Source organism: Sus scrofa, chromosome 3, assembly GCF_000003025.6.
Source record: "Sus scrofa isolate TJ Tabasco breed Duroc chromosome 3, Sscrofa11.1, whole genome shotgun sequence".
Taxonomy (NCBI): domain Eukaryota; kingdom Metazoa; phylum Chordata; class Mammalia; order Artiodactyla; family Suidae; genus Sus; species Sus scrofa.
Genome location: NC_010445.4, coordinates 45645668 through 45672865, shown reverse-complemented (window position 1 = coordinate 45672865; position 27198 = coordinate 45645668). Strand labels below are relative to the sequence as shown.

Below are 27198 nucleotides of genomic sequence, written 5' to 3'. Positions count from 1 at the left end.
CACCAAAGATAAGCCACTTTAAATGACCCCACCATAAAACAACCAATCCGTAAGTCATTTTGGATAGAAGCAGAATCACTGTTTTTTCTCAAGGACATACAGAGAGTTTTATGATAATCCACACAATAAAGAGTTGTAAGAAGTAACTATTGCAGATGCCCTGTAGACGTGGGTCATTGGCTATAAGCTGGTATGAATGCTGCTTCACTTACCTACCATATGCTTGTTCAGTGTTAAGAGCTGAGGATTCAGAGATGAAGGTTTCCTTCCTGCCTTTGCCAGGTGCTTGTGGCCTAGGAGGATGGAACCACACATACAAATAGAAGAACTGGGGTAGCAGGTGGTTGTTTTCATGAAGATCATGGGCCCACAGAGAGGAAGTGATCCACTGGCTGGAAGAAGTTGAGGAAAGGCCTCCCAGGGGGTGTGATGTTAGAATTGAGAGGGAACAACCAGAGGAGGTGGGTGGTGGCAAACAGTGCCTGGCAGGCCCACCAAGGAACTGGGGTAACATGACCTTCTCATTGCAGGCCAGCCTCATGGCAAAAACTTGACTCTGACATTGCAATGCAGGCCAGTGTCCTGCATTCATTTTCTCTTGTTGTGTAACCAAGGGCCACAAATTTAGGGGCTTAAACAAACATCCCTGTGCTGGCTCAGAGTATGTGATCAGAAGTCCAGCAAGACATGACTGGATTCTATGCTCTGAGTCTCGAATAAAGGCGCTGTTCTTTTCTGGAGGCTCTAGGGAAGAACTCCCTTCCGGGTGCATTCAGGTTGTTGGCAGAATTCAGTGCCTTGTAGTTCGCCTCCGTCTTTAAGGCAGGAGCATTCCCACCAGGCGTTGAGTCTTTCCTGGACTTTTAACCTTTCACCTTCCCTTTTGCCTTCCTCTTCTGCTTTTAAGGGCTCATGTGATTCCACTAGGCCAATCTAGATAACCCAGATCATTTCTCTATTACAGTCAACTGATTAGTAACCTGAACTGCAATTAGAGAGGTAAAGCAGCAAATTCACAATCCTGGGGCTTAGGATGTGGAATCTTTCATGGGGGGAGGGGGGCATAAGTCTGCCTGCCACAGTGCTGGACCTGGACCTTGCACAGAGTCCTGATGAATCCAGAGGGACACCATGCCTCCTGCTACGTGACCAGGGCCAGACCCAGCCCTGCTAGGCCTCTTGGCCTCTGGGAGGTTATCAGTGAAGTTGGTTGGTACAGGAGCCTAGGATCATCCGCCCTACAGGCCAAGGCCCATCTAAAAATTGGCCCGTAAGGATTTATTATTATCATCATTATTATTTTCAATTCATGAACATTTTTAAAAAAATCAGGAGCATCCTCATGAAAACCCAGATTTCCGCTTTTTTTCAGAATACAGCTCTGGTAACCCCAACTTCCTGGCCGGGCTGGAATTGAGGTACAGCAGGGGAAGGGAGGAGGGTTCGCACCTCCCTCCCAAGAGGTATTTGCCTCAGGGGACCCTTCTCTGGGTCCATACCCAGCTCTCCAGGGGGTTCCACTAGAACCAGGAGGGAACCAACATCGACTGGGCACCTGACAGTGGCAGCCACTGAATATATTAATTCGTTTAATTCGCAAAACAACCCTGCGAGGAAGGTCTTGTTCCTATTTTACTGATACAGAAAGCTAGGTGCAGTCACGCGCCCAGGGCGCACTGCTAGGACCCTTTGACAGCGTGGCCTCCAAACCCCCGCGCCGCACTCTCTTCTGGCCAGGGCAGCCCTCGCGTCCCGCCCCCAACCCCGCGGGTCGTGTCCCCGCCCCAGGCTCCAGCGGGCGCCGGGAGGGAAGGGGCCGGAGCCGGGGACCCGCCGCAGACGCCACCAGTCCTCTGCTTGTGGGGCCCCGCCGCGGTCACGTGAAGGGCTGAGCGGGGCGCGCAGGGACCCGGCCTCTCGCGGTCGGAGGGCAAAGTCCGCTGCTCGCCGCCCCGACGCTCCCGCGTCCCCGCGGCGATGCCAGGAGCCCGCCAACTGGCGGGGATGCACCGCCCGCCCTCGCCGCCCTACCAGGAGCCGCCCGCCCTGGAGGTAAGAGAGCCGGTGGCCGCGCGCAGACGGCAGCGTCCTCGGCTCCGCGCCCGCTGTCCCCGGGTGGAGCGCGATCCCACGCCTAGCCAGTGGGGAGGCTGGGAACAAGGGCCCTGGGGGTGGGGGAGGCGATCGTAGAGCTCCTCCACCCCCGGGCTTCCTCTGCCCTCCGGGTCCTCCGGGTGCTCCGGGTGCTCCGGGTGCTCCGGGTGCTGCGGGTGCTCCGGGTGCTCCGGGTGCGGGAAGCGCATAGCGTAGGAGCACAGAAGCGCCCTGCCCCAGGCCGCAGTCCCACATGTTCAGGTCCTTATAGGAGCTGTCAAGCCTGCTTCCCGACACCCCCCGCCCAGAGCCTCTTTTCCCGGGCGGGGGCAGAGCTGGGATCGCACCCAGGCTCCGTGTTAGGGGTCCAGTCACCATGGCACCATTAGGCGTGACCCCGGATCTGGTGGCCCGAGCCCGCCGCACGCCGCTCCGTGGCGACAAGAAGACAGGCGAGGGTCCCGTTTGCAGGGAAACGCCTGGGAACAAGGCTGCAGGATGTGGGGCTGGGAGTGCTAATGCAGCCCTGGCTCTTCCGATCCCCGCGGGCCCAGCAGATGGGCTGCACAGTCGCTCAGCGCTGCTTTTGCTCCAACTTTGAAGCTTTGGAAGACTTGGAGCTTTCAGGAGTCCTTCTTGGGCTGTTTCCTTTCACTGCACAAGATCTCAGAGACTGGAGAGGGAGGCAGAGCTCCAATGGAAAGAGCCTCGGCTCTGATTCAGGAAATCTTAGCAGTGAATTACAAGATGTTGGAAGCCTCTGGTGTCTATTCTGTAAGGCAGGGATGAGAAATCACCCCCACCTCAGAGGAGTCACGGTGTCAGTCAAGTCCAGGGCACCAAGCCTGGCACACATAATTACAAGCCAGCCTCAGGTCTCTGGGGGTCCAATTATGTGTGCTGCATTGCCTTTGGTTGTGTGAGTGTGAGGGCGGTGAAGGGTGTTTAGCCTCTTCCTCTCCTTAGCTGGTCCCTTCAGCTCCAGGATGCTGTCTAGTTTGGTCACTGCATCTCCTCCGAGGGCCTGTGTAGGCTGCTCAAGACTGTCCACAGGGCAGGCTTGTGTAGGAGTTTTGAAAGCCCTGCCCTGGGCACTGCTCACTCTTGGTCTGCTGGTCTCCCAAGGTTTGGCGGCTTCCAACAGGTGGATTCTGCAGCGTCCCCCATCCTTTAAGAGACCAAGCAAAGAGGAGCAGGGCAAGGAGAAAGAGGAGAGGAAGGATTCGTGGTCCCCAGCTCTGACCCAACCCAGGCTTGCTCCGCTCATTCTGCAAAATGATGGGTCTAAGCGTGACCACCAGTCTTTTCTGGCAAGAAAATCTCATTAGTTTAAGACTGTCCATCTGTCCCTCTGTGTACTTGGTGTTTCTTTGTCAAAATAAAAGAAGAGTATAAAAAACTAATAATTTGAGACCTCAAGAAGTGAGAGGAGGGCTGAAAACAGCTGAGAGTCCTGGCTGAGTTCTGTGTGAGGCATTGTTTAAAGCATGTCCATAGGGGTCAGCTGTTTATGTCATCCTTCCTCCCTCCCTTCCTCCCTTCCTCTTTCCCTCCCTCACTTCGTTCTTCCTCTCTCTGTCTCTCTGTCTCTTTCTTTTTTTCTTTCCTGGCTACACCTGTGGCATGTGGAAGTTTCCAGGCCATGGGTCAAACCTTCACAACAGCAGTACCCCAAGCTGCTGCAGTGACAACGCCAGATCCTTAACCTGCTATGCCACAAGGAAACTCCATGCCTCAGTATCTTTCAAAGACCTTTCCCAGGGGAGCAGGCCTAAGAAATGAGGACCCTGGTACCAATAGGCAGTTGTCAGCTGAACCCTGTTTTTCAAGATAAAGGTAATGATTGTGTCACTAAGCTGAAACTCTGACCTGAGATGCTTGGTAGCCATTATGACCTGGTTAACCTATTTTAAAAGTTAGTTTTGGGTCACTTAATAAAAAACTTCCAGAGTTCCCGTCATGGCACAGCGGAAACAAATCTGACTAGGAACATGAGGTTGCAGGTTTGATCCCTGGCCTTGTGCAGTGGGTTAAGGATCCAGCGTGGCTGTGAGCTGTGGTGTAGGTTGCAGATGAGGCTTGGATCTGGCATTGCTGTGGCTGTGGTGTGGGTTGGCAGCTGTAGCTTCGATTCGACTCCTAGCCTGGGAACCTCCATATGCCACAGGTGCGACCCTAAAAAGCAAAGAAAAAAAAGAAAAAACAAAAAACTTCCTACACCTGAAATACATTTCCATTCTCTCCTTTCAAGTAGTTTTTTAAAAACCTTTTTTTTTTTTTTTTTTTTTTTTTGCCTGGAGTTTCTTTTCATTGCTACTAAGATGGCAACTCGTTCAGCTGCTTTTACCAATACTTTCAGCTTTGAAATAGAAATAATCCAATGCTGGAGTTCCTGTTGTGGATCAGTGGGTTAAGAACCCAGCATGACATCCATGAGGATGTGGGTTTGATCCCTGGCCTCATTCAGTGGGTTAAGGATCTGGCATTGCCGAAAGCTATGGCGTAGGTCACAGATGTGGCTCAGATCCAGCAGCACTGTGGCCGTGGCAGAAACCCAAAGCTGCAGCTCTGATTCTACCTGTAGCCTGGGAATGTCCATATGCTGCAGCTGAAGCCCTAAAAAGAAAAGAAAAAAGAAAGAATCTAATGCTAAGATTCTCAAACTTGCTGTTGGTTAGAATTACCTGTGGACCTCTTGGAAATGTATCTGGGTTCAGACTTGATCCCTGGATTTAATTGATCTGGTGTGATCTGAGCAACAGTAACTTTAAAGCTACCGAGTATGGAAAATGTAGCCAAGGCTAAGAACCAGTGTCATGTGCTGTTTCTTTGTGACTCTATATGGTCACCTCTTGGTACTTTATTTATGTGCTTTTTTTTTTTCTTTCTTTTTTAGGTCCTCACCCGCGGCGGCATATGGAGTTCCCAGGCTAGGGGTCGAACCAGAGCTTCAGCTGCTGGCCTTCACCACAGCCACAGCAATGCTGGATCAGAGCCACATCTGCAATCTATGCTGCAGCTCGAGGCAACACAGGACAATGCCAGATCCTTAACCCACTGAGCGAGGAGAGGAATCAAACCCGAATCCTTATGGATACTAGCCAGGTTCTTAACCCACTGAGCCACAGCAGGAGTGCCTGTGCTTCTTCTTTTTTTTTTTTTTTTTTTTTTTTATAATCTGCTTATTCTGAAACCTGTTTGCCCAACTCTTGGATCATTTTGTTTCCAGGCTCTTGGTCTCCTGGTGTTCCCTTATAGTGATTTTCAGAGAAGTTCTTTGCAGGAGGAAGTGGCAGTGATCAGGAGGGCTTGGGAGAGTGTTAGTCAAGCTAGGTGGTCACAAGCCGAAATGCCCACAGAGGCCAGAGAGCAACATAAAGGCAGTGGGCTGGGTGGGAATGATTCAGTCGCAGAGGGAACTGGGGTTTGTAGTGATCTGGAGGGCACGTCCTCTGGACCCCCTTCCAGTTGGTTGTGCCACATGGGCTGTCATGGATTGCAAACATGGCCACAAACTCTTCTCATCCTGGAAACCTTCCCCCTCTGTGATGATCCTTTGTAACTCCGTATGTCAGGAGGTGGACCCGGTTTCTCCAGCCCTTGACACTACAGACGGTGGAATTTGCTCTGGCCAATGGGGTGATGGCAGATGTGACACCAGTGGAGGAGGAAAATTACTTGAGCATCGGTGCTTGCTCCCCTGATGCTCTTGGGGACTCTGTGATCGTGTAGGAGAGCCCTGGCCAGCCTGATGCATGATGCACATGGCCAAGACATGTGAGGGCAGCTGTTCCATTCCGTCTAACCCCAGAGGACCATAGCGACCAGCTAAATTGGCCCAGACCACAAGGACTGCCTGGCTGAGCCACAGAATTTGGGAGAATAAGCATTTGTTCAGGTGACTGAGTATCAGGGTGGGTTGCAAAAGCTTACTGAAATACAGCCCAGCATTACCAGTTGTTATGATCTTTCGCAGAGAAACCAGAGGTTCACATTTTTGTGTCAGCTCCAGTTTTTAAAAAATTTGAGTTAGTAGCCAGCATCCAGAAAGCCCTCTGCCGGCCAAAGAAAACACATCTTCAGGCTGCCCTGGGCCCACAGGTTGTCATTTCAGAGGATGAGAGGTGTTTATAATCACACTGAGCTGCCACCTATTTTCTCACCTTCCTGCCTTGGTGGCCATGCCCGGCTTACCCTCAGCAGCTGGTTTTTTTTTTTTTTTTTTTTTTTTGTTGGAAGACTCACCATAAACCTCATAACCCCAGCTTCTCTTGGCCTTCTTCCCACATGGAAATGGAGCTGCTGGTATCAGAAATCCTCATAGAGAAGTGAAATTTGAGATGAATCCCAGTGAAGGGAAGTGGAAAGGATATTCCTAGTTTTAGGCCAGCAAGGGATTGGGTGTGGGAGTGGGGCTGGTGGTGGGACAATGGGTGGACAATGAGGCCACCAGTTTGGGCCAGAGAAGAGGGTTTCTGCAGGGAAAGCAAAAGAGCAAACACAGAGGGTAGGATGGTGCAGCCCTCCCCCCCGCCAAGTGCTAAGCCTGGGTTTTGACCTTTGATTCTGTGAGCACTCTAGGCAAAGAGAACTACCTTGAAGCTTTTGAATGGGGGTGCATGGGAAAGCAATCTCTAGTGTATTCTAGACATCAGAACACTCATAACATAAGAATGGAGGCAGAGAGAAACAGACAAAAGATATGAGGCTTGTGATGCCACAGGGAAAAACTGAGATGGGGAAGGATTTTACTTGAAATTTATGGTAACTTCTCTTTACCTTAAGTTATGCTAATCCTCTTATATCTAAACAAGGCATATTGGCTTTTTTTTCAAGGCACTTCTGTCACCAACTTCAGTTTTGTCAAGGTTCCTCTTTCCTGACTGAAAGGTGTCTGGAACTCACAGTTATTTATTCCTCCACTTCTTTACTCTCCACCAGTGCTTCTGGAATCCATCTCCCCTCCTTCCTGTACACTCCCCTCCCTTTCACCCTGAGGGATTTAAGTTATTCACCTTCCTCAGAATGAAGGCTTACCAAGTGGGGAGGGTGGGAGGAGAAACCAGAAAAATCTTAAATATGTTTTTAAGTCTTGGAGAGCAGAAAGGCAGGGCTACAGATATGGGGAAAAAGGAGAAAAAGAAAACTAAGAGAAGTTAATTATTGTCATAATGCCATGAAAATACAAAACCTACACAAAACAGGAGTTCCCGTCGTGGCGCAGTGGTTAATGAATCCGACTAGGAACCATGAGGTTGCGGGTTCGATCCCTGGCCTTGCTCAGTGGGTTAACGATCCGGCGTTGCCGTGAGCTGTGGTGTAGGTTGCAGACGCGGCTCGGATCACGAGTTGCTGTGGCTCTGGCGTAGGCCGGTGGCTACAGCTCCGATTCAACCCCTAGCCTGGGAACCTCCATATGCTGCGGGAGCGGCCCAAGAAATAGCAACAACAACAACAACAACAAAAAGACAAAAAAGACAAAAAAAAAAAAAAAAAAACCTACACAAAACAGTGGTAAAGTGGCCAGATGTAGACCAGTGATTTTTCACTCTTGACAACACGTTGAAGTCACTAGGGAGCTTTAAAAATTCAGTCCTGGGATCCACCTTCTAGAGATTCTGATGCAGTTGGTGTGGGCAATGGGATCTTTCCAAGTAAAACTGTGAAGGTGATTGTATGGTATGTGGGAGGTGAGAACTGCTATCCATCTTCTCACTGGTGCCTCTCCTAGGCTGAGGCTGCTGTTTTGAGGTTTGAAGCCACCTCTCAGCTGCATCTGGCGGAATGTTTGCTATTCAGTCATTATCATTTTCATGGTAGATATGGGCCACAGTTCCCATGTTACCTTGAAAAGTATGTGCAGTTCTGGAGGGACATGTCTAACGTAGGCCATAATTCTTGGGTTTGATGAAAACTATTTGTTTTATAGGAATGTACAATGGCCTTAATACCAGTGAGGATGCTCATTACCATAAGTCTGCCTGATGAGAGTACTTCTTCCCAAGAAAAAATGAGCAGAAGTCTTAGAACTTGTACACAAATGGGATGGAGGGAAGGAAGACAAGTAGAACCAGAAGACAGAGCAGATGAGATTTCAAGATGAGATTTTTGAAAGGAGACAGAGGTCAGAAACATACTAGCTGTTAAGAATGGGAAAGCTTTGAAATGTTAGTGTAAAGGTAATGGAGCTATTATGGAAGTGTTAACATATTTAAATGGGACAGGCCTGAGCTCAGCTGGCAAGGGGGCAAATGGCTGAGGAGCCAAGGAGTGCCATGGTGCTTATATCCTTCAAGGCCTGGGAGTCTGAGTGAGGTCATTTGGAGGGAACCTCCAGAGCCTGGCTGGCTGAAGAATTGCTGAGGAGAATTTTTTCCCCTATGTTCCACCTGTAGGGTATGTGGACAGTAAATCTCCAATTCACAATCATCAAACTGCTCGTGCTCATGGACAGACCTTTTCTCTGGAACTGGAAAGATGTTATCACCGTCATTTTTTTAGAATTGAGGACAGTGGTGCCTTTAAGAGATTTTGCTTTAAATATTTGTTTTGTTTTGTTCTTTTTTGGCTGCCCTGTGGCATATGGAGTTTCTAGGCTAGGGATCAGATCTGAGCTGCGATTGTGACCCATGCCACCGCTGTGGCAATACTGAATCCTTAACCCACTGTGCTGGGTCAGGGATCAAACCTATGCTTCAGAGATGCTACCAATCCCATAGTGCCACAGCAGGAACTCCTGCTGTAAATATTTTTTTGAAAACCTTGATATCAGGATTCCTTGCTGTCCCAGTATGATTTTTGGAGGCTTAAGGGAACTTTCTTAAAATTAATGCGTGTTCATTAAAAAAAATAAAAACAGCCCTTTGGAGTTGCCTTGTAGTGCTTCAGGTTAAGGATCCATTTTTTTTTTTTTTTTTTTTGTCTTTTTTCCATTTCTTGGGCCACTGCCGCGGCATATGGAGGTTCCCAGGCTAGGGGTTGAATTGGAGCTGTAGCCACTGGCCTAAGCCAGAGCCACAGCGACGCGGGATCCGAGCCAAGTCTGACCTACACCACAGCTCACGGCAACGCTGGATCATTAACCCACTGAGCAAGGCCAGAGATCGAACCCTCAACCTCATGGTTCCTAGTTGGATTCGTTAACCACTGAGCCACGATGGGAACTCCCATATTAATTTTTAATCCAAACATCTATGTTTTTGGAGGGCAATTTTTAACAGCTTTATTGAGTTATAATTGATATGCACCAAATCATAGTTGTTTTGTTTTATTTTATTTCATTTTTTTGTCTTTTCAGGGCCACACCCATGGCATATGGAAGTTCCTAAGCCAGGGGTCAAATAGGAGCTGTAACCGCTGGCCTACGCCACAGCCATAGCCACGTGGGATCCACGCTGCATCTGTGACCTACACCACAGCTCACTACAACAACAGATCCTTAACCCACTGAGCAAGGCCAGGGATTGAACTCGTGTCCTCATGGATCCTAGTTCAGTTCGATACCACTGAGCAATGATGGGAACTCCCCAGACCATACTTCCTTAAAGTCTATAGTTTGGTGAGTCTTGTTACATGAATACACTTGTGATGTTAATACCACAGTCAAGGTGATAAACATATCCATCACCCCAAAAGTTTCCTCGTGCATGTTTGCATCCATCCCTTTCTCCATCTCCTCATGATCTGGTTTCTGGCACTATAGATTAATTTGGATTTTCTAGAGTTTTGTATAGATAGACTTATATAGGAGGTACTCTTTTTGAGGGGGAGGGGTTGGTTTCGTTCACTCAGCACAATTATTTTGAGATACATCTACACTGTTATGTTTATCAATAATTAATTCCTTCTTATTGTTGAGTTGTATTTCCTGGTATAGATAGATCAGATTTTGTTTATCCATTCACCTGTTTGTGGAACATTATGGTTGTTCCTAATTTTTGGCCTTGGAGCTGCTGTGAACTTGTGTTTGCTAGAACAACTTTGGGATGGCCTGTCTGACTTAAGCCACATTCTTGGGTTGGATATACAAGTCTTTGCATGGATGTGTGCTTTCTTTCTCTTTGGTCAATACTTAGGAGTGGAATGGGCAAGAAACCACTGGTTTCCAAAGTAAATGCACTACTTTCCATTCCTATTAACAAGAGTTCCAGTATGTCCACATCCTTGTCAGTGGCTTGGTGGTCAGTCTTTAGTTGTAGCCAGTCTAGTGGAAATGCAGTGGTGTGTCACTGTGGCTTAAATGTGTATTTCCCTAGTGACTAATGATGTTGAACTTCTTTTCATGTGTTTATTTGCTATCCTTGTCTTCTTTTGTACACTGTCTGTTAAAGACTTAATCTTTTTTTTTTTCTTTTTAGGGCCGCATCTGTGCCTTATGGAGGTTCCCAGGCTAGGGGTTGAATTGGAGCTCTAGCTGCTGACCTACACCACAGCCACAGCCACAGCAACACAGGATCCTTAACCCACTAAGCAAGGCCAGGGATTGAACCCACAACCTCATGATTACTAGTCAGATTTGTTTCTGCTTGCTACAATGGGAACTCTGGAATGTATTTTTTTTTAAGTGTTGCAATATGAAATAATACAAGTATCTTCTATAGATGTTTGCTTTGAAGATTAAATATAAAATTTGGGATTTTTTTGACCTCCCTGAGTATTTCATGCATTTTCAAGATTCACTAGCTTGGGAGTTCCTGTTGTGGCTCCATGTGTTAAGAACCTGACTAGCATCCATGAGGATAGGGGTTTGATCCCTGGCCTCGCTCAGTGGGGTCAGGATCTGGCAGTGCTGCAAACTATGGCATAGATTCCAGATGCAGCTTGGATCTGGTGTTGCTGTGGCTGTGGTGTAGGCTGGCAGCTGTAGCTCCGGTTTCAACCCCTAGCCCAGGAACTTCCATATGCTGCAGGTGTGGCCCTAAAAGAAAACCAAAGAAATGACTAGCTTGACAGTAAGAGATTTCAATTCATACCATTCCAATCCAGGAAGGAAGAGATCTTCTACTTTGAGGAGGTAGCTCTGTTAATCATTTAGATAATCAAGTTGTGTTCTGTTCTGAAATATATAGGAAGGTATAAATAGCTAGTCTGCTTCTATGTGTTCTTTAAGTTATACAGAATCAGAAGTGGGAGTCATTACCAATGAGGCTCAGTGGTACAGGTCACTGGCAAGTTAAACTAAAGCTCATGATGTTCCTTTGGTTGGCCAGATATTATCAACCACTTACAATCACATTAATATTGGTGAGAAGCGGGAGAACATGTGTGTTGCTTACTATTTTGAGGCATATAAAATGTATAGCTTTGGGGAAGACAACTTGGTTGTACCTATCAAAATAGAAAATGATATACCTTCCACCCACAAATTATACTCCATCTCACAAAAGTACTTATATGGTACAAGTATATGTGTATGTGTAATATACACACACACACACATATATATATATATATATATATAATTAGTTAATGTAATTGTGTTCAAAATATATTCAAAGAGGAAACTACTTAAAGTAAGAGGTATTTCTTAAAAAGAATAGGTTAGATCTATGTATACTATATATATATATTGCCATGAAAAAAAGATCCAGAATATATTGAATGAAGAACAAATAAGCTTTGTATCATTTGAAGACAATTTTATTATTTTAAAATAATGTTTATGTATAGAGTGGGGTTGTACCTTGAGAAGGAGTTTAGTACAAAAGACATCAAGAGGGAGTTCCTGCTGTGGCTCAGTGGGTTAAGAATCTGACTGCAGCGGCTTGGGTTGCTGAGGAGGTGCAGGTTCAGTCCCTGGCCTGGGAACTTGCCTCAGCCTCGGATGTGACCATAAAAAAGAAAGAAAGAAAAAAAAATCATCAAGAAAGGGAAAAATTTACTTGTCAAAAGTACACTTGAAAATCCCTCTAACTACCATCAAGTAGCCTAAATGTGATTTCGTTTATACCAATATATAGGTGTATATAAGCCTGTATGAATATACCATTTAAGTACATCTGTGTGTACTATTCAGTGCTTTCTTGTTTTCATTTCCTCCTCTGAGAACCTTCATGTGAGTTCAAGAAAGTTAAGCATGCCTGCATCTCAGCCCCACTGCAGGATTCTCATTGCCCAGAAAATATCTGAAGGTGAACATATGGTCCTTTTAATGTTGGGTCCCTCTGATGAGAGTGGGGGCAGAGGGAGATGTGAAGAGGAGTTACTTTTTGTACTTTCTCCCAACCAGGACCAGGACCTTCTCCTGGCAGCTGCTTACGTTTCTGATGCCCAGTACAACAGAAATGTTCCATTTGAAACATCCCCTCAGGCCATCAGGTAATTAATGTCACCTGGAATCACTTGTCCTTGTTAATGTTAAACTGTCACCTGGAATCACTTGTCCTTGAGCATTTCCTGTTCATTTTTTGTTTGTTTGTTCCTTTTCACTCTGTTTTAACATCAGATATAGTAAGCTAGAATTTGCATTAAAAATTCACTCATTTTACAGCATGATGGGTGTCGATAAACCCATAGTCACTTAACCACCATCAGAAGCATAATGTATAATGTTACCATTGACCCGAAAATTTCCCTGTGTAGCAAGATCCTTTCCCAGATCTGCTGGCAACCACTGTCTGCTTTCTCTTTTTAGAGTTTTGCCTTTATTGGATTCGTGTTTTTTTTTTTCTTTTTCAGATTCTTTTCCCCTATAGATGATCACAGAATATTGGGTAGGGTTCCCTGTGCTATACAGCACATCCTCATTGGCCAGTCGTTCCATAGACCACAGGCAGCACTTCATATTCTTGAAGTTGAACCTAAACCGAAGATGTTGTTTCAACAAATATTTTGAGAAGTGTATAGGGTTTAGCACATAGAATTGGAGAAAATCCAATGATTTTTTTTTTTTTTTAGGTTGTAAGAGTGTGGTGCCTCATAGGTGGGGAAGCACTCAGATGTACTAAGCACAGATAAATGCACAGATGAATAACACCCAGGACAGGAGACAAGGACCCAAGTTAAAAACACGTCATCATCTTTTCCTCCTAGACATAGTTGTCGCCACCTCAATGAAAAGAAGATTTCTTCTTTTTCTTTCTGTGGCCTTTTGATGCAATTCAGACATTTGTTCTTTTTATGAGAATTCAGTTTTTTTTTCTCCTTCACCCCCCTAAGAGTTGAACTAAAAACCAAAGATTTGGCTCAGGAGGAAAAAAAAAATTCTTATCATCAGGGCTGAGTGTCAGCACCTCCAAAAAGTGAATGCCTCACCCTTGGATGCTGTAGAGGAAGTTGGGGGAACTGTCCCTCCATCAGAAAGAGAACCATGTGACTGCAAGGCCTTCTGGGTGCCTACCAGGCCCGGAGATGGGCTTCTGTGCATTACAAGTCAGCTAGTCTCATCAGCCACGCAGTAGCCCATCACTCCAGCTGAGGCTTTGCTCTGCCTTGGTCCTGTAAAGGTACCTTTTCTGGCCACAACCACCCAATGAGGAGGGTCCTAATCCTAGCTTGAGACTGGTAAGAAATGTGCTTTGAGATATGATAATATCCTTGATTTTCTCCCCTGATATCATTTTGGAGTGTATGCTCAATTAAATGCTGTTCCTCCACCTCTAGAATTGAAAGGAAATGTGGCCAGAGACCAGACTTCGCGTTTTACCTCCCATTACTCTTCTTTGTTTTTTTTTTTTTTTTTAGCTATGATATGACATGCAGTGTTCTAACCACTAGACCACCAGTCTTCTTCTAATGGGATGTTGAGACGCTATTTAACTCCTGATCCTTTGGGGTTTTTTCAGGGCTGCACCTGCGGCATATGAAAGTTCCCAGGCTAGGGGTTGAATTAGAGCTGCAGCTGCTGGCCTACACTACAGCCACAGCAACACGAGATCCAAGCTTTGTCTGTGACCCACACCATAGCTTGAGGCAATGCTGAATCCTTAACCCACTGAGTGAGGCCAGGGATCAAACCCACGTCCTTGTGGATACTAGTCAGGTTCTTTAGTGGCGAGCCATACCGGGACTTCCTCCTGCTCCTTGTTTGTAACCTCCTTTATTCTTCTCTGCTCTAGGCTTTACTGTTTCTATAACCACTGGACAATGCGGGCAGCCACCTACTTCTTCATTTGTGTGGACCTGGCTCTCGCCTTCTTTGAGGAACCAGCGTGGCTCCCACTCCCTTTCTTGGTAAGCCTCCAACACAGAATGGCTAATTGAACCTTGTCATATATGAGTTGGACTCCAAGCCTCTTCCTTCTTTTTACCTCAGATATCAATAGACATGAATTTGGTTTTATTTTTCTTGCTGGGGAAAGGGGGTGGAGGAATTCTGAGCTGGTGCTTTCACCGTAAGGCATTGGAAAGGGGGTAGCAGTTTTTGGTCTTCTGTGCCTGCAAGGATAAATTGGATTGGCAGATGATGTTTTAAAAAGCATATTTCTTTAATGCCAAGTAGATGATGTCAAAATATAGGGGAACATGTGACTTGTTGTACTTGCCATGTTCCCAGCTTTTTTTCATTGTCATAAGTCGTTATTTATAGGTGCTTTTCAGCAATACATCAAATCACCCCGATACTCCAGAGGGGCCTGAGTAATTAGTTGATGACTGCCCACATTGACTCCTGACTCAACACTGCTCTCACCTCTCAGAGTTGTTGTGACAGACTATGACTTGCAAAGCCTAAAATATTTACCATATGGTCCTTTGACAGATAAAATTCACTGAGCCCTTGACTTAAAGAATGGGCTTTTATGATCTCCCATGATTCTGTGGGTGACTGGGCTCAGCTGGGCAGATTTTCACGTTGGCTGGGGTAGTAGATCTCTGGAGGCTGGCAGCTGCTGCTGGCTGGCAGCTGGGAACCCTGCTGGCTGGAGCTGTGGGCCACACAGCCATTCCCTGTAGCTTAGGCTTCTCCCAAATGCCAGGGGTGGGGTTCCAGAAAGGAGCAATCTAGTGTGCAAGCCCCATCCACCTTGCAGCAACCTGCTGATGTCCTGCTGGCCAAAGCCCATCCTGTCCTGAGCCAACAGGACAGGACCCTGCACAAGAGGGTGAAAACTGGAAGTGTGGTTCACTCGAGGCCATCCAAGTTGATGGTCTTCCATGCTTCCTAATGATGGGGCAGCCATGATTAATGAAGTCTCTGGGTGGAAAGCTTTTGGCCCAGTGACTGTCGAACAAAGTCTGAAGCGGCAGGGCTGGGCATTCACAGACCTGGACGGAGTGGGTTTCACCCCAGCCCTGGCCCTTGCTGGCCGAGGTGAGACTTCCACATGGCCTCTTCTCGGCCCCTGGCCTCCCTTCCCAGTCCTCACTCTTCTGTTTGTTATTGGTCACATAGAGCTTGGGCTTGGCTGCCTGAGTTCCAGAGTATGCCTTCAGCTAGCATTTGTACTTCAAAAATACATGCATTAGGGAGGGCTTTGGTCCAGATCCAGCATTTACCAAGACAACCTTATTTTGAGCAAGGGCATCCTGGCATTGCCCTAGACCCTTTGGCCAACCCGGCCTTGACAGTGAGTCTCTGTAGCCCCTCAAGTGTGAACAGGCTGAAAGCTAGGATGTTTGCAGCTCATAGCCAGGCCCAGGACTCATGAGCACTAGGGTGATGGGTGGAGAAATTGTGTCACCTGCTGTTTTCAGGGCCCAGAGCAAGTACCTACCTCCTGTCTCCGACTCTTAGGAAGTTTGTTCCCACCAGCCCTCCACACCTTTGCATCTCCCTGTCCTGAGCCACACTGTCCAGTGCCCTGTATCCCACAGAGGAGATAGCCAGGACTTTGCAGGGGGCCAGTGGCCTCTGTTCTCTCCTCTATCCAGCCAAATACAGGCAGCAAGACAGCAGGGCCACGATGCCTAAGGAGTGACCTGGCATGTCAAAACACATCTTTGGAGAGTTGTTCCTAGAGAAACTGAACATCTAGATGTCTATTCTGAGTGGGTAATTGGAGAGCATAGGAGATGCCTGCTTCTGCCGGGCCTGACTTCCCCTTTTCTGGGGAAATGGCTTCTGGGGGTCCTCTGCCTGCTGATGCAGCCCCCCTACCCACTCCCCATGAAGCCCTGCCAGTTGAGTCATGGGATTTGTGGTTCCAGAGCAGGTTTACTTTTAAGAGGAAAAAATCCATTCCAACCAGCAAAGAATTTTGCTGCAGCTGTCAGTAAAATGAAGGGACATGGCTAATTCTATGGGGGTGGTGGGGGAGTATGAGTGAACCAAGGCCCATCCTCTGAGCGGCAGGGTACTGGCTCCCTCTCTGTCTTATGCCACAGGCTACCTCAATTGCTGAAGTGCTCTGCCTGACTGTGTTCTTTGGGAGACTCGTACACTTTGCGAAAGTCACTCCTCAGATGGTTTTCTGGAAGGATACGAAAAACATCTGCCTCATGGTAACCATCGTGGTGAGTGCTTGTGACAGTGCCTTTGAGAGTTTGTGGTCAGAGGCAGGAAAACCAGGAAGAGCAAACACTGAAGAGGTGTGCTTTGGCTCAAGAAATAAAGACAGATGTTGCCCTAGCAAATACCAGTCAGCACCGCTGCTGGCAAACCACAGCTGAAGCACCAATTGGACAGTGTGAAGATTCTAACATTTCAATAGCACTTTGAAATCAGAGAGAGACAGAAACTGCAGAAGAAAAATAGGAGAAGAATGTGTATATATATGTATGACTGGGTCACTGTGCTGAACAGCAGAAATTGACACAACTTTGTAAGTCAGCTATACTCTAATTTTAAAAAAAGTAAATAAAAAAATAGGTGAAGGCATCTCCTAAAAGAAGAAATAAATAATCTCTACAGCAGAAATTGGCATAACATTGTAAATCAACTCTACTTTCATAAAAATAAACATTTTAAAAATATTTAGAAAAAAGAATAGCAAATAGGGGAAAATGTCTAATTAAGACATATGTTTTAAAGCTGCAAAAAAATACCATGTATTTGCCTATAAAACAATGTTAGCAAGATTGAAAATAAGAACACATCAGAGTCTACTGGAGGGGGTATGCTGTCTGTCTTTCTGGAAGTTGGCAGTTCCTTTCAAAAGCCTTAGGTATGCATGTGTTTGCACCTGGATTTCCATTCCTGGAACATGATCTTTAGGAAAGAAGGATGTGTTCAATGATTTAGTCACAAGATTGGTCATGGCTGAGCTGTTCATAACACTGAAAAATTAGAGGGAGTTCCCATTGTGGGCTCAGCAGGTTATGAACCCAATTAGTATCCATTAGGATGTGGGTTTGATCCTTGGCCTCGCTCAGTGGGTTAAGGATCCCGTGTTGCCCTGAGCTGTGGTCTAGGTTGAAGCCGGATCCTGTGTGGTCGTGGCTGTGGCTGGCAGCTGCAGCTCCAGTTTGATCCCTAGCCTGGGAACTTCCATCTGACGAGGGTGTGGCCCTAAAAAGCAAAAACAAAAACAAAGACCCAACTGGAAACAACTGGGTTTCCTGACAGTAGGAAATAAATAAAATATGGCACATCCACACAGCCCTTTAAAATGGCCTTAAAGGCATAAACGTGTCTGTTATCAAGGAGAGATGCTCATTGTCTATTAAGTCAAAAGAACAGGTTACTATACAGTTGGAGCACATCTTTGTTAAAAGAAAAGAAGAAAGAGCATGAGAGAGCCATAGAAAAAACTGGAAGGATATATGCTAAGTAGTCATGCCAAGTGGGGCAGGGTAATGTGTTGAGATTCTGCTGTGAGGAGCAGAGGGGCCAGGGCAGTGACTAGCTGAGGGGGCATCATAATTAGCATCTCGGCCCAGCAGCCAGACTGCCTGAACCATGGTTCTTCCCCATTAACCAAGGCTCAGTGACCTCGCTCTGCTCTTTCTACTTGCTCTCCTTTCCCCATCAGGCCATCTAATCTCAGAGCTTCTGTGAAAAGTTGGTGGTGGTGGTGGAGTCCCCAGGCTGGAGCAGATACTGGTTTCTTCTCTGAATTTCTTTAATCCAGAGCCAGCTGCTTGCTTGTTGTTTCCCCATCGGCGTTGCAGCTCACACTCAATGGGGCCAACCCCACCCTCTCCTTCCCACGACTCGTGTAGCTATTCCTCCTTGGTCTGCGGTGCTTTCTCTCCCATCACTCACTCACTCCAAGTCCTGTTGAAGGTTCCCTCTCTCCCCCATCCTCTCCATGCCCCTCTCCCCTTCTCCCCACTAGGGGCGCTGTCGTGTCTGATGTGGCAGCGTGTTATCTCTGCTACACGCCATTCTGTTCTAATGATGTGGCCCAGGCCCCTGTCAACCCTTTCAGGAACTGCCGTGGTCACCTGAAGCTCAGATCCCTTAATCTCTGTGTTTGATATGTCACTGCTGGATGAATTCTCGGAGGCACACTTCAGATCCCGACCCTCCCTTGCTCAGAACAATGTCTGTGAGCCCTGCAGACTGTGGATCCCTCTGACGCCACCCATCCTGCAAATGTGGGTCCACCAGGGTCCTCTCCACTCCAGCCGCCTGAGCTGCCTGCTACTCCACACGCAGTGTCTCTTGGGCCTAGAACATGCGCTGTCTTTTCTTAAACTTTCTCTGAATATTTGCTTTGAGTTTCCTTCGCATGTCTGCTGAACACTCAGAGGACACAGAGTACGGACCTGGTCTTTTTTCTTTCTTTTTAAGGCTGCACCTGCTGCATATGGAAGTTCCTGGGCTAGGCGGCTGCAGGCCTGCGCCACAATCATGGCAACCCCAGATCAATGCTGCATCTGAGACCCACGCCACAGCTTGCAACACCCCAAGTTTATGAAACTTGCTTTTTTCCATGATGGATTGTGACCCTCCTTCTGGGTCGGTGAACATACATTCACATGGTCACTTCCCCTGACCCCTAACAGTACCGACACCTCTGTCCTGTGTCTCTCACAGCTGACTTTGATTGATCTGATTATCTATGGGTCCCTGGAAGCTGTTAACATCCATGCTGTTCGATGGTCAAGGGCCTTAAGGCCAGTCTTCCTCATTAACTTCCCCGAAAGTCGTCAGGTAAGGATGACTAATGACACACCAGGGTGTGGTTTTTACATTTGCAGGGAATTAGCTGATTTCCCATAAATGAAATGGAATCTTGCCGTCACAGATCCGAAGGGCTTTCCGAAGCATCCGGAACACCCTTCCCGATATCCTCTACGTCTTCCTCTTGTTCATCTTCAGTGTGCTGATATTTTCCCTCATGGCCTTGAAGCTTTTTGGGAATAGGTGAGAGCCCCACTCTGGAAGTTTCTGCCAGGGAATTCTCCCACCTTTGGGTTTGGCATGTGGGTGGCAGAATGGGTCACCAGAGGGCGTCTTCCTCATTCAGACATTCCAGCAGTGCTCTCGAAAGTGGGGCGGGGAGGGGGGAGAGTAGGTTGGAAACCACAGCTTCATTATGGCTTCATGATGTGGGTTTTTTCACTCTGTGTTGTTTGTTCTTCTGAGGGGTCTTAAAACAGTGGAAGGGTCGCCCTACTTCACCAACATCCTGGACATCACGTTTGAGCTCTACGTGCTGGTCACCACAGCGAACAGCCCTGACGTCATGTACGTGAGACCCTGGCTCAGGTTCCCCCAACATCTTTTACCTTAACCCAATTCACTTTGTTAAAAGCAGCTGTAAGAGAAAAAAATAGTGATTTTCATATTTCAACTATTCATACTCGTAAAATTTTTGAGGAGTGCAAAATGTCAACATGAACGATAGCCTACTCTCCTCTGTGCTTAGACCCAAATTTAGATGAATTTAAAACAAAAAGCCTGGAGTTCCCATTGTGGCTCAGTGGAAACAAATCTGACTAGCATCCATGGGGACACAGGTTCAATCCCTGGCCTCGCTCAGAGGATTGAGGATCCAGCGTTGCTGTGAGCTGTGGTGTAGCTCACAGACATGGCTTGGATCTGCTGTGGCTGTGGCTCTGGCTGTGGTGTAGGCCGGCGGCTGTAGCTCCGATTCGACTCCTGGCCTGGGAACCTCCATGTGCCGCAGGTGCGGCCCTCAAAAGAAAGAAAGAAAGAAACAAACAAACAAAAACCCTGAAAGCAACAGGAGACATCTCTGGAGATACAGCTCAAATATTTAAGCCCACTTTCTATTCTGGGATTTTGAGTGTTGAGTTCAGACACCCAAATCATTTTTTGTAAAGGAATCATGGCTTGTTCTCCTAAGCAGTGATGTGGTTTTCTGATGAAATGAAACAGGAAAAAAAGGTTAAGATTAGTGGTTGTCACCTCCCCCCACCTCCCAAGGGTAATTCTCCACACATGTGGACATTATTGAGGAGAAAAACATCATGTGTTTTGTGTTAGGGATTTGCCTCACGTGTGGAGGTAAGCTTATTTGATGGTGCTACACCTAGCAGAGAGCTCTTGGGGTTCACCATTGGGGGTTGAGTTCCAGCTGCAAACATCTGGGCCATCTCTTCCCACACTGCACTTAGGGGAAAGGGGCGGGTTTTCTGTCACCCAACTCTGTGTGGGACCGTCATGTCAATTTGTTCTGGGTTGGTGGCTCACTCACGGGCTTGGCTCTGGCCAAAAGGAAGCAAGGTGAAGTTCCTGGCCCTCCTTGTCTCTTCTTGGGTCTTGCCCTCAGACCCTCAGCTGCAACCCCCAACATCGCCTTCTGTACAAAACCCAGTTTCCATTACATGCGGTGTGAGCATGCCTCCCAGGTTATGCCTTTTGTTCTGGTGCCATTATTAATGGCACTCCTCTCATTCTTAAAGTCCCAGTGGGGATAGAAAATTATCTGCCCCGTAGCAAGGGAGTCTGTGTCCCCGACGAGCCCTGAGAGTAAACCCAGGCTGCAGTTAGGATTCCTTCTGCAGTTCTGGGCACGTCGCTCTCTTTTCAGGGCTTTGATTTTCTCATAGTGAAGGGAGGGCGTTGAATTGGGCCGAGCTCCAAGGTCCTGCTTGCTTTAATGGTTGGCATCTCTCCGAGGCACTAAGAATATTAGAAGGCAGGTTTGAAGCGAGCTGTCTAGCATTAAGGATGGTGATGGCTTCGAGGCCCAACCATGCTGTTTGGGAGTTAGGGAAGGTTCTCCCGGGCCTGTGCACATGGCTGGTCCCTGTGGGATGTCCCCAGAGCTCAGTCCCATGAACAGTGATTATCTTCTTCTAGGATGCCTGCCTATGAGTTCAGTTGGTGGTATTCGCTCTTCTTCATAACCTACATCATCATCAACACCTACATCTTCATGTCCGTCTTTCTGGCTGTTGTCTACAACAATTACAGGAAGCACTTAAAGGTAACACACGTGATCCAGGGGTCGGATCCTGGGTGCAGTGGCAGGGAGGCTGGAGAGGGCATTTGCTAAATATTTGAACCTGTCCTTTCTCCTTTTGCTTTGGTGAATCTGAAGACTTATCTGGTGGCCTGTGGGGCCTCGAGGCTCTTTGCCAGTCTGAGAGGAGTCCGACAGTGTGTCCCAACCTCATGGGCAGGGGCAGGTCCTGGCTTTGCACCTCACTCTTTTTTTCCTTTTTTCCTTCCTTTCTTTCTTTCTTTCTTTTTTTTTTCCGCATTTTAGAGCCAAATGTGTGGGATATGGAAGTTCCAAGGCTAGGGGTTGAATCAGAGCTGCAGCCCTACACCACAGCCACAGCAATGTGGGACCCCAGCTGCATCTTCAACCTACACCACAGCTCAGGGAAATGCCAGATCCTTAACCCACTGAGTGAGGCCAGGGATTGAACCTGTGTCCTCATGGATACTAGTTGGGTTCATTACTGCTGAGCCATAGTCGGGACTCCTGTGTCTCACTCTTAATGCATCTAACTGTTCATGGTTCCTTGAAATGTTTTGTGTATTATTGGGGATATTCTTCAAGCTTCCAGCTCCTTTTCCTCCTCCAACAGAAGCAGAAACACCTTCAAGCCAACAGTTTCTTCCCTGGTGCCTTCCTGTTTGGTTGATGTCTGGAGAATTCCTGGGCATGTTGGGTGGGCAGAGGCTTCTGAGTGCTTGGGGTAGAGCCTGTTCTGTTTCTAGTCTGGAATCTACCAGGATACCTCACTCATCTCAACTGCCTGCCCCTCCCCTGCACACATATCTCTCATTGGCTGTCTTTGCGAATTGTGAAACTAATCACACAGATAAACATTTCATTGAAGGATCATTTTCCTTAAGACACAGCCTTTTGCATTCCAGCCTTTGGGTTTGAATGAATTTTTCTTTGCTCAGAGATATTCCCACCAGGGAGCAGGTAGGCAGTCTGGAGAACTTAACTGTTTGTAGCTAAGGAGAAGGGGGATGTAGGGCTGAGTCTAGGAGCTGGCCCACCTCCCTTTGAAGGTGTCTGGCCTGTCCAGGCCCTGAGGACTCTGTGCATTGTGGGAACCTCCACTGCTCCTGACCCCAGGGCTGGGCCTGAGTCCCAGTGACCCTCCTTCTCTGACTTCCTCCCTCGGAGCAGAATGAGGCTGTCCCAGAGAGTGTGGGGTGCTGGACAGAGGTGCTGCGTCTCCTTCCTCTCCCCCAAGGAAGTGTTTCTTTGGGTAACACTCCTCAAAAATTAATCTTGAATCAGTCAGCAAGCATGTCTTAAATGTGCTTTATGAAACATACCAAGTTCTGAGGAGCTGAAGGCAATGAAGATACAGCTGCACCTATTAAGAATTCAAGGTCTATAAATCACAAATGCTGGAGAGGGTGTGAAGTAAAGGGACCCTGGTGGAAATGTAAATTAGTGCATCCATGGCGGAAAACAGTATAGAGGTTCCTTAAAAAACTAAAAATAGAGATACCATATGATCCAGCAATCCCACTCCTGGGCATGTATACAGGGAAAACTAACTCGAAAAGATAATTACACCCCAATGTTCATAGCGGCACTACTTACAATAGCCAGGACATAGAAGCAACCTAAGTGTCCATCAAGAGATAAATGGATAAAGAAAATGGATACTAGGACCCCACTCAGCCATAGAAAACAATGAAATGGTGCCATTTGCAGCAACAGGGATGGACCTAGAGATGATCAGACTAAGTGAAGTAAATCTGAACGAGAAAGACAAATACACATAATATCACTTTCGTGTGGAATCTCAAATATGATACAAATGAATTTGTTTACAAAACAGGAACAGACTCACAGACATATCAAACAAACTTACAGCTACCAAAGGGGAAAAGGAGAAGGGATAAATTAGGAATTTGGGATTAGTAGAAACAAACTACTATATATAAAATAGATAAACAACAATGTCCAAGTCCCACTGTATAGCACAGGGAACTGTAGTCAATGTCTTATAGTAATCTATAATAGAAAAGCATATGAAAAATTGTATATATATATATCTATATCTCATCTATCTATCTATCCATCCATCCATCCATCTATCTATCTGAATCATTCTGCTATACACTGGAAACTAACACAACGTTATATATTAACTATACTTCAATTAAAAAAAAAAGAATTTAAGGAGTTCTGTTGTGGCACAGAGGGTGAAGAACCCAGCATTTTCTCCATGAGAATATGGGTTCGATCCTTGGCCACTCTCAGTGGGTTAGGGATCTGGCATTGCCACAAGCTGCAGTGTAGGTCGCCGATGTGGCTTGGATCTGGGGTTCCTGTGGCTGTGGTGTAGGCCAGACCCTAGCCTGGGAAACTCCATATGCCACAGGTGAGGCCCTAAAAAGCAAAATAAATAAATAAATAAATAGAAAAGTGAAAAATAAAAGGTTTTACGGTCTAGCTATGTAATCAATGAAGTGATGATATTGATTACCAGGCCTACAGGGAGCAGTAGGGTGGGCATGGAGGTGGCCCACAGTAACTGGGGGGGTCTCCCCTTCTGGAAGATTCCCTTTGCATGGTCAGGCCAAATGGCAGCTCCTGGCAGGCCCCACTATCCTTCCTGCCCTGGACCCCTTCCTAGTTTCACTCCCTGCCTCTTCTCTTCCTTGACTGATGTTATGGTAGATCTGTCTTCGCCCTCTCCTGTGTCTCCCTCTCTCAGCAGCAAACCTGATTTCCTTCCTCTCTGGAATCTCCCCTCCTCCTGGGCAGAGCTGAGTTTGGACCTGTATGCCTCCCACTGCTCTGTTTCTCACTCCTTGTTTGCACTTGGTAAGCTGAGTTCTCTTTCCACAGATGGGGATTAGCCACCCATCCCTGGAGCTGGGAGTTTTTGGTCCCTTGCAAATGAGCAGACCTGTCGGTGACATTTCTTTGACTCTTGCATTCCCTTGAAATGTTTAAGGTGAAAAAAAATGAGGCTTTCTTGAATCGTCCTCTTAAAAAACACAATTCCGTTTCTTTCAAGAATGAGATTCGCACACTGGCTTACCTGAAGCGTCACAAAATGATAGAGGCTTTCAACATTCTGAAAGTCAAGGTGGGCACAGAGTTTGTGGTGATCGAGGCCCAGTGGAGGAGGCTGGTGAAGCTCGTGGCGCCGGACATCAGCAGCTCCCACCTGGAGCTCCTTCTGAGGGTCTCTGACGAGGGACAGAAGGGGCACGTGGGTAAGAAGCCTCGGCCGCCGCTAACATTCCTGTGCATCAAAAAGTGGGGCTGGGGGTGGGGATGGGAGGCTCCTAAAAGGGATGGGGTATTTTTTCATTTTCTTAAGTTTGCAAATGAAAATGTATATTGGCATTCCCTGTTGGCAGCCTCACAGTGGAATGAGGGTCCTGATGCTGTGTCCTGACAGGGTTGTCTCTGTGCATGTTGTCAGCAGGTGATAAGCCATCCAGAAGCCCTTCACCTTGTACCATGGTCATCCCCCTCCTGGGATTCTGTTTTGGGGAGCTCATCTAAAAAATGGGAGAGGGCTGTATACATAAACATCTAAATTGCATTTAGAGGAGTTCCCGTTGTAGCACCTAGGAAACGAATCTGACTTGCATCCATGAAAGATGCAAGTTCGATCCTTGGCCTTTCTTGGTGGGAGAAGATCTGGTGGGAGATCTTGGAGGGAAGATCTGGAGAAGATCTTGGTGGGAGAAGATCTGTGAGCTGTGGTGTAGGTCATAGACATGACTCAGATTCCTCATTGCTGTGGCTGTGGTGTAGGCTGGCAGCTACAGCATCTCCAATGTGACCCCTACCCTGGGAACTTCCATATGCTATTGGGTGTGGCCCTAAAAAGAAAAAACAATTTTTTTTAAATAATATAAAATACATTGCATTTAGCATGTGTGAGTGGGATGTTGAAAGTAACGTGAATGTTCATGTGTTAGCAGTTGGTAGTATTGTCAGCAATGCTCAATATTGGTGCATGCTTGCCTCGTGCAGCTCTGCCGTGATCAGTGTGTGTGTGTATTTGTGTGTGTATGTGAGATATTCCCCAGACTCACCCAGGTGGAAGCCTTGTATGGAAACTGAGACTCAAAGGGGTGAATTCGTGTGCCCAGGGCCACACAGCTGTAGTGTGGAACAGGCCCTCTGACTTTAAGGCCCTTGATTTTTATCCTTATGCTAAGTAGCCTCAAATTCTGAGAGCCACTTAACAGGAAATTTCAGTGACATTAAAAATGACTGTGAAGAAGTTCCCACTGTGGCACAGCAGGTTAAGTATCAGTGTTGTTTCTGCAGCAGCCCAGGTTGCTGATAAGGCACAGAATCAATCCCCAACCTGGCACAGTGGGTTAAAGATCCATTGTTGCTGCATGTGGCTTGGATTTGATCCCTTGTCTGAGAACTTCCATATGCCTTGGGTGCAGCCAAAAAAAAAAAAAAGGACCATGAAGGTAGCAAAGGGAAAGATGTGAGGTGACTAAACAGTAAGACCCCCTCATTTCACCAGTTTCAGGAAAGGTCTAGATGGAAACACACCCAAGTGGAGCGGTAGGTCTGATAGGACATAAACATATGTGAGACAAGGACTCTCAGACCTGTCCATCAGAGTCATGGTCTTTCTTATGACTCTGTGCCTGTGTGCAAAGTAGAAAATGACAGTGATTTTCTGTAACTTACTTGACTTTTCAGGCAAAAGTGTGTGGGAAAATGTGTGGGAAGATGCTACTGAAAAGTCCTGCTACCATCGTCCAATGAGGGTTTTGGATCCAGGATGGAAAGTCAGTGGGACTTGACAGGCACCTCCCAGAGAGCCCTGTGCCCATCCCATCAGCCACACCACTGGATGGCATGGCTCTGAGTGTCTGCTCAGGTGCCAGGCTTCTGCCCCTCTAGGGATTGGGAGTGGCTGTGCCATCTGCATGTCGAGGGTAGAGTTTTGCTCATGGTGAGGGAAGGACACCTGTGTAACCCTTGATCCTGTGTAACTTCTTGAGTCTTTTGGGAAGTGCAGTGAAGCTTTTTAATTTCCAACCTGTCATGGATCTGAATACCTCTGTAAAATATAACCCAGAGAAATAAATACAATACCATGTAAAATCCAAGTCCCAATTTTTCATTATTAGAGTCAAAGGACATGAAATGATTCTGTCAGTTGTTCTATAAATTTCTAAATTTTTGGAATTGATCTCATGGGTGGGTAAGAAGACCTCTGGGGACAGAACCAGCAAGGGCCCAGGGACCCCACTCTGGAGACTCTGCTCTGGGATGTGGAGGAGAGGCCAGGACCTGGGCGCCCTTGGATCCTTCACTGTAAGAACTGGGGTGGGGTGGCTGACCAGTTAGTCCAGGGGTCTCAGACCTCGACCCCTCTGTTTCTGAGAATTCTCCTTTATTGACTTAGTACCTCTGCTGCTTCTAGATAATTGGGCCTCTGGAGATGTTGATGAATCTTTAGGGCTTTGTAAACTTTCTTGGTGATTCCTCCTATAGCATGAATTCCTTGCAAGGTAAGATGTCCCAAATCCAGGAGCAGGGGCTTTTAGGAGTCTTTGGATAGTGAGGCCTGTATCCTTGAGTATCTCCTGCTCCTCTAGAAAAGATACACATGGTCCCCAGGACACAGTCGGGTGAACAGCATTTCTTTGTTTATAAGGTCAGTCTAACTATTGGCACTTGGGTGCCATGACGAGAACAGCGTAGTTACACATAGGGACATGGCACTTGAATTTCTTTAGTAATTGCCTTATGTCTTTAGGTAAATGCAGATTATTAACTGTTTATCTCAGTCTTCATTAGCCCAATGCCCCAAACTCAATTAGTAATAGTAGAAAATACATTTAAGAAATCATAGGTAGTTGACTCACTGTTGACACCAAAGGATTTG

General features: G+C 46.9%; 1 protein-coding gene across 2 annotated transcripts in view; it reads left to right on the top strand.

Moving 5' to 3' along the window:
- Positions 1795-27198, top strand: part of LOC100620627 (two pore calcium channel protein 2-like) — a 42531-nt gene continuing 17127 nt past the window's right edge. Inside the window, exons 1-9 of one of the 2 annotated variants that reach the window (XM_021087049.1) lie at positions 1795-2052; positions 12323-12411; positions 14151-14265; positions 16357-16485; positions 18953-19069; positions 19164-19282; positions 19505-19606; positions 21188-21314; positions 24337-24538. In XM_021087049.1, coding sequence (XP_020942708.1) covers positions 1978-2052; positions 12323-12411; positions 14151-14265; positions 16357-16485; positions 18953-19069; positions 19164-19282; positions 19505-19606; positions 21188-21314; positions 24337-24538 — 1075 coding nt within the window. In that variant the 5' untranslated portion in view covers positions 1795-1977. The remainder of the gene's footprint in view (positions 2053-12322; positions 12412-14150; positions 14266-16356; positions 16486-18952; positions 19070-19163; positions 19283-19504; positions 19607-21187; positions 21315-24336; positions 24539-27198) is intronic. The other variant, XM_021087048.1, reaches the window with a different exon arrangement.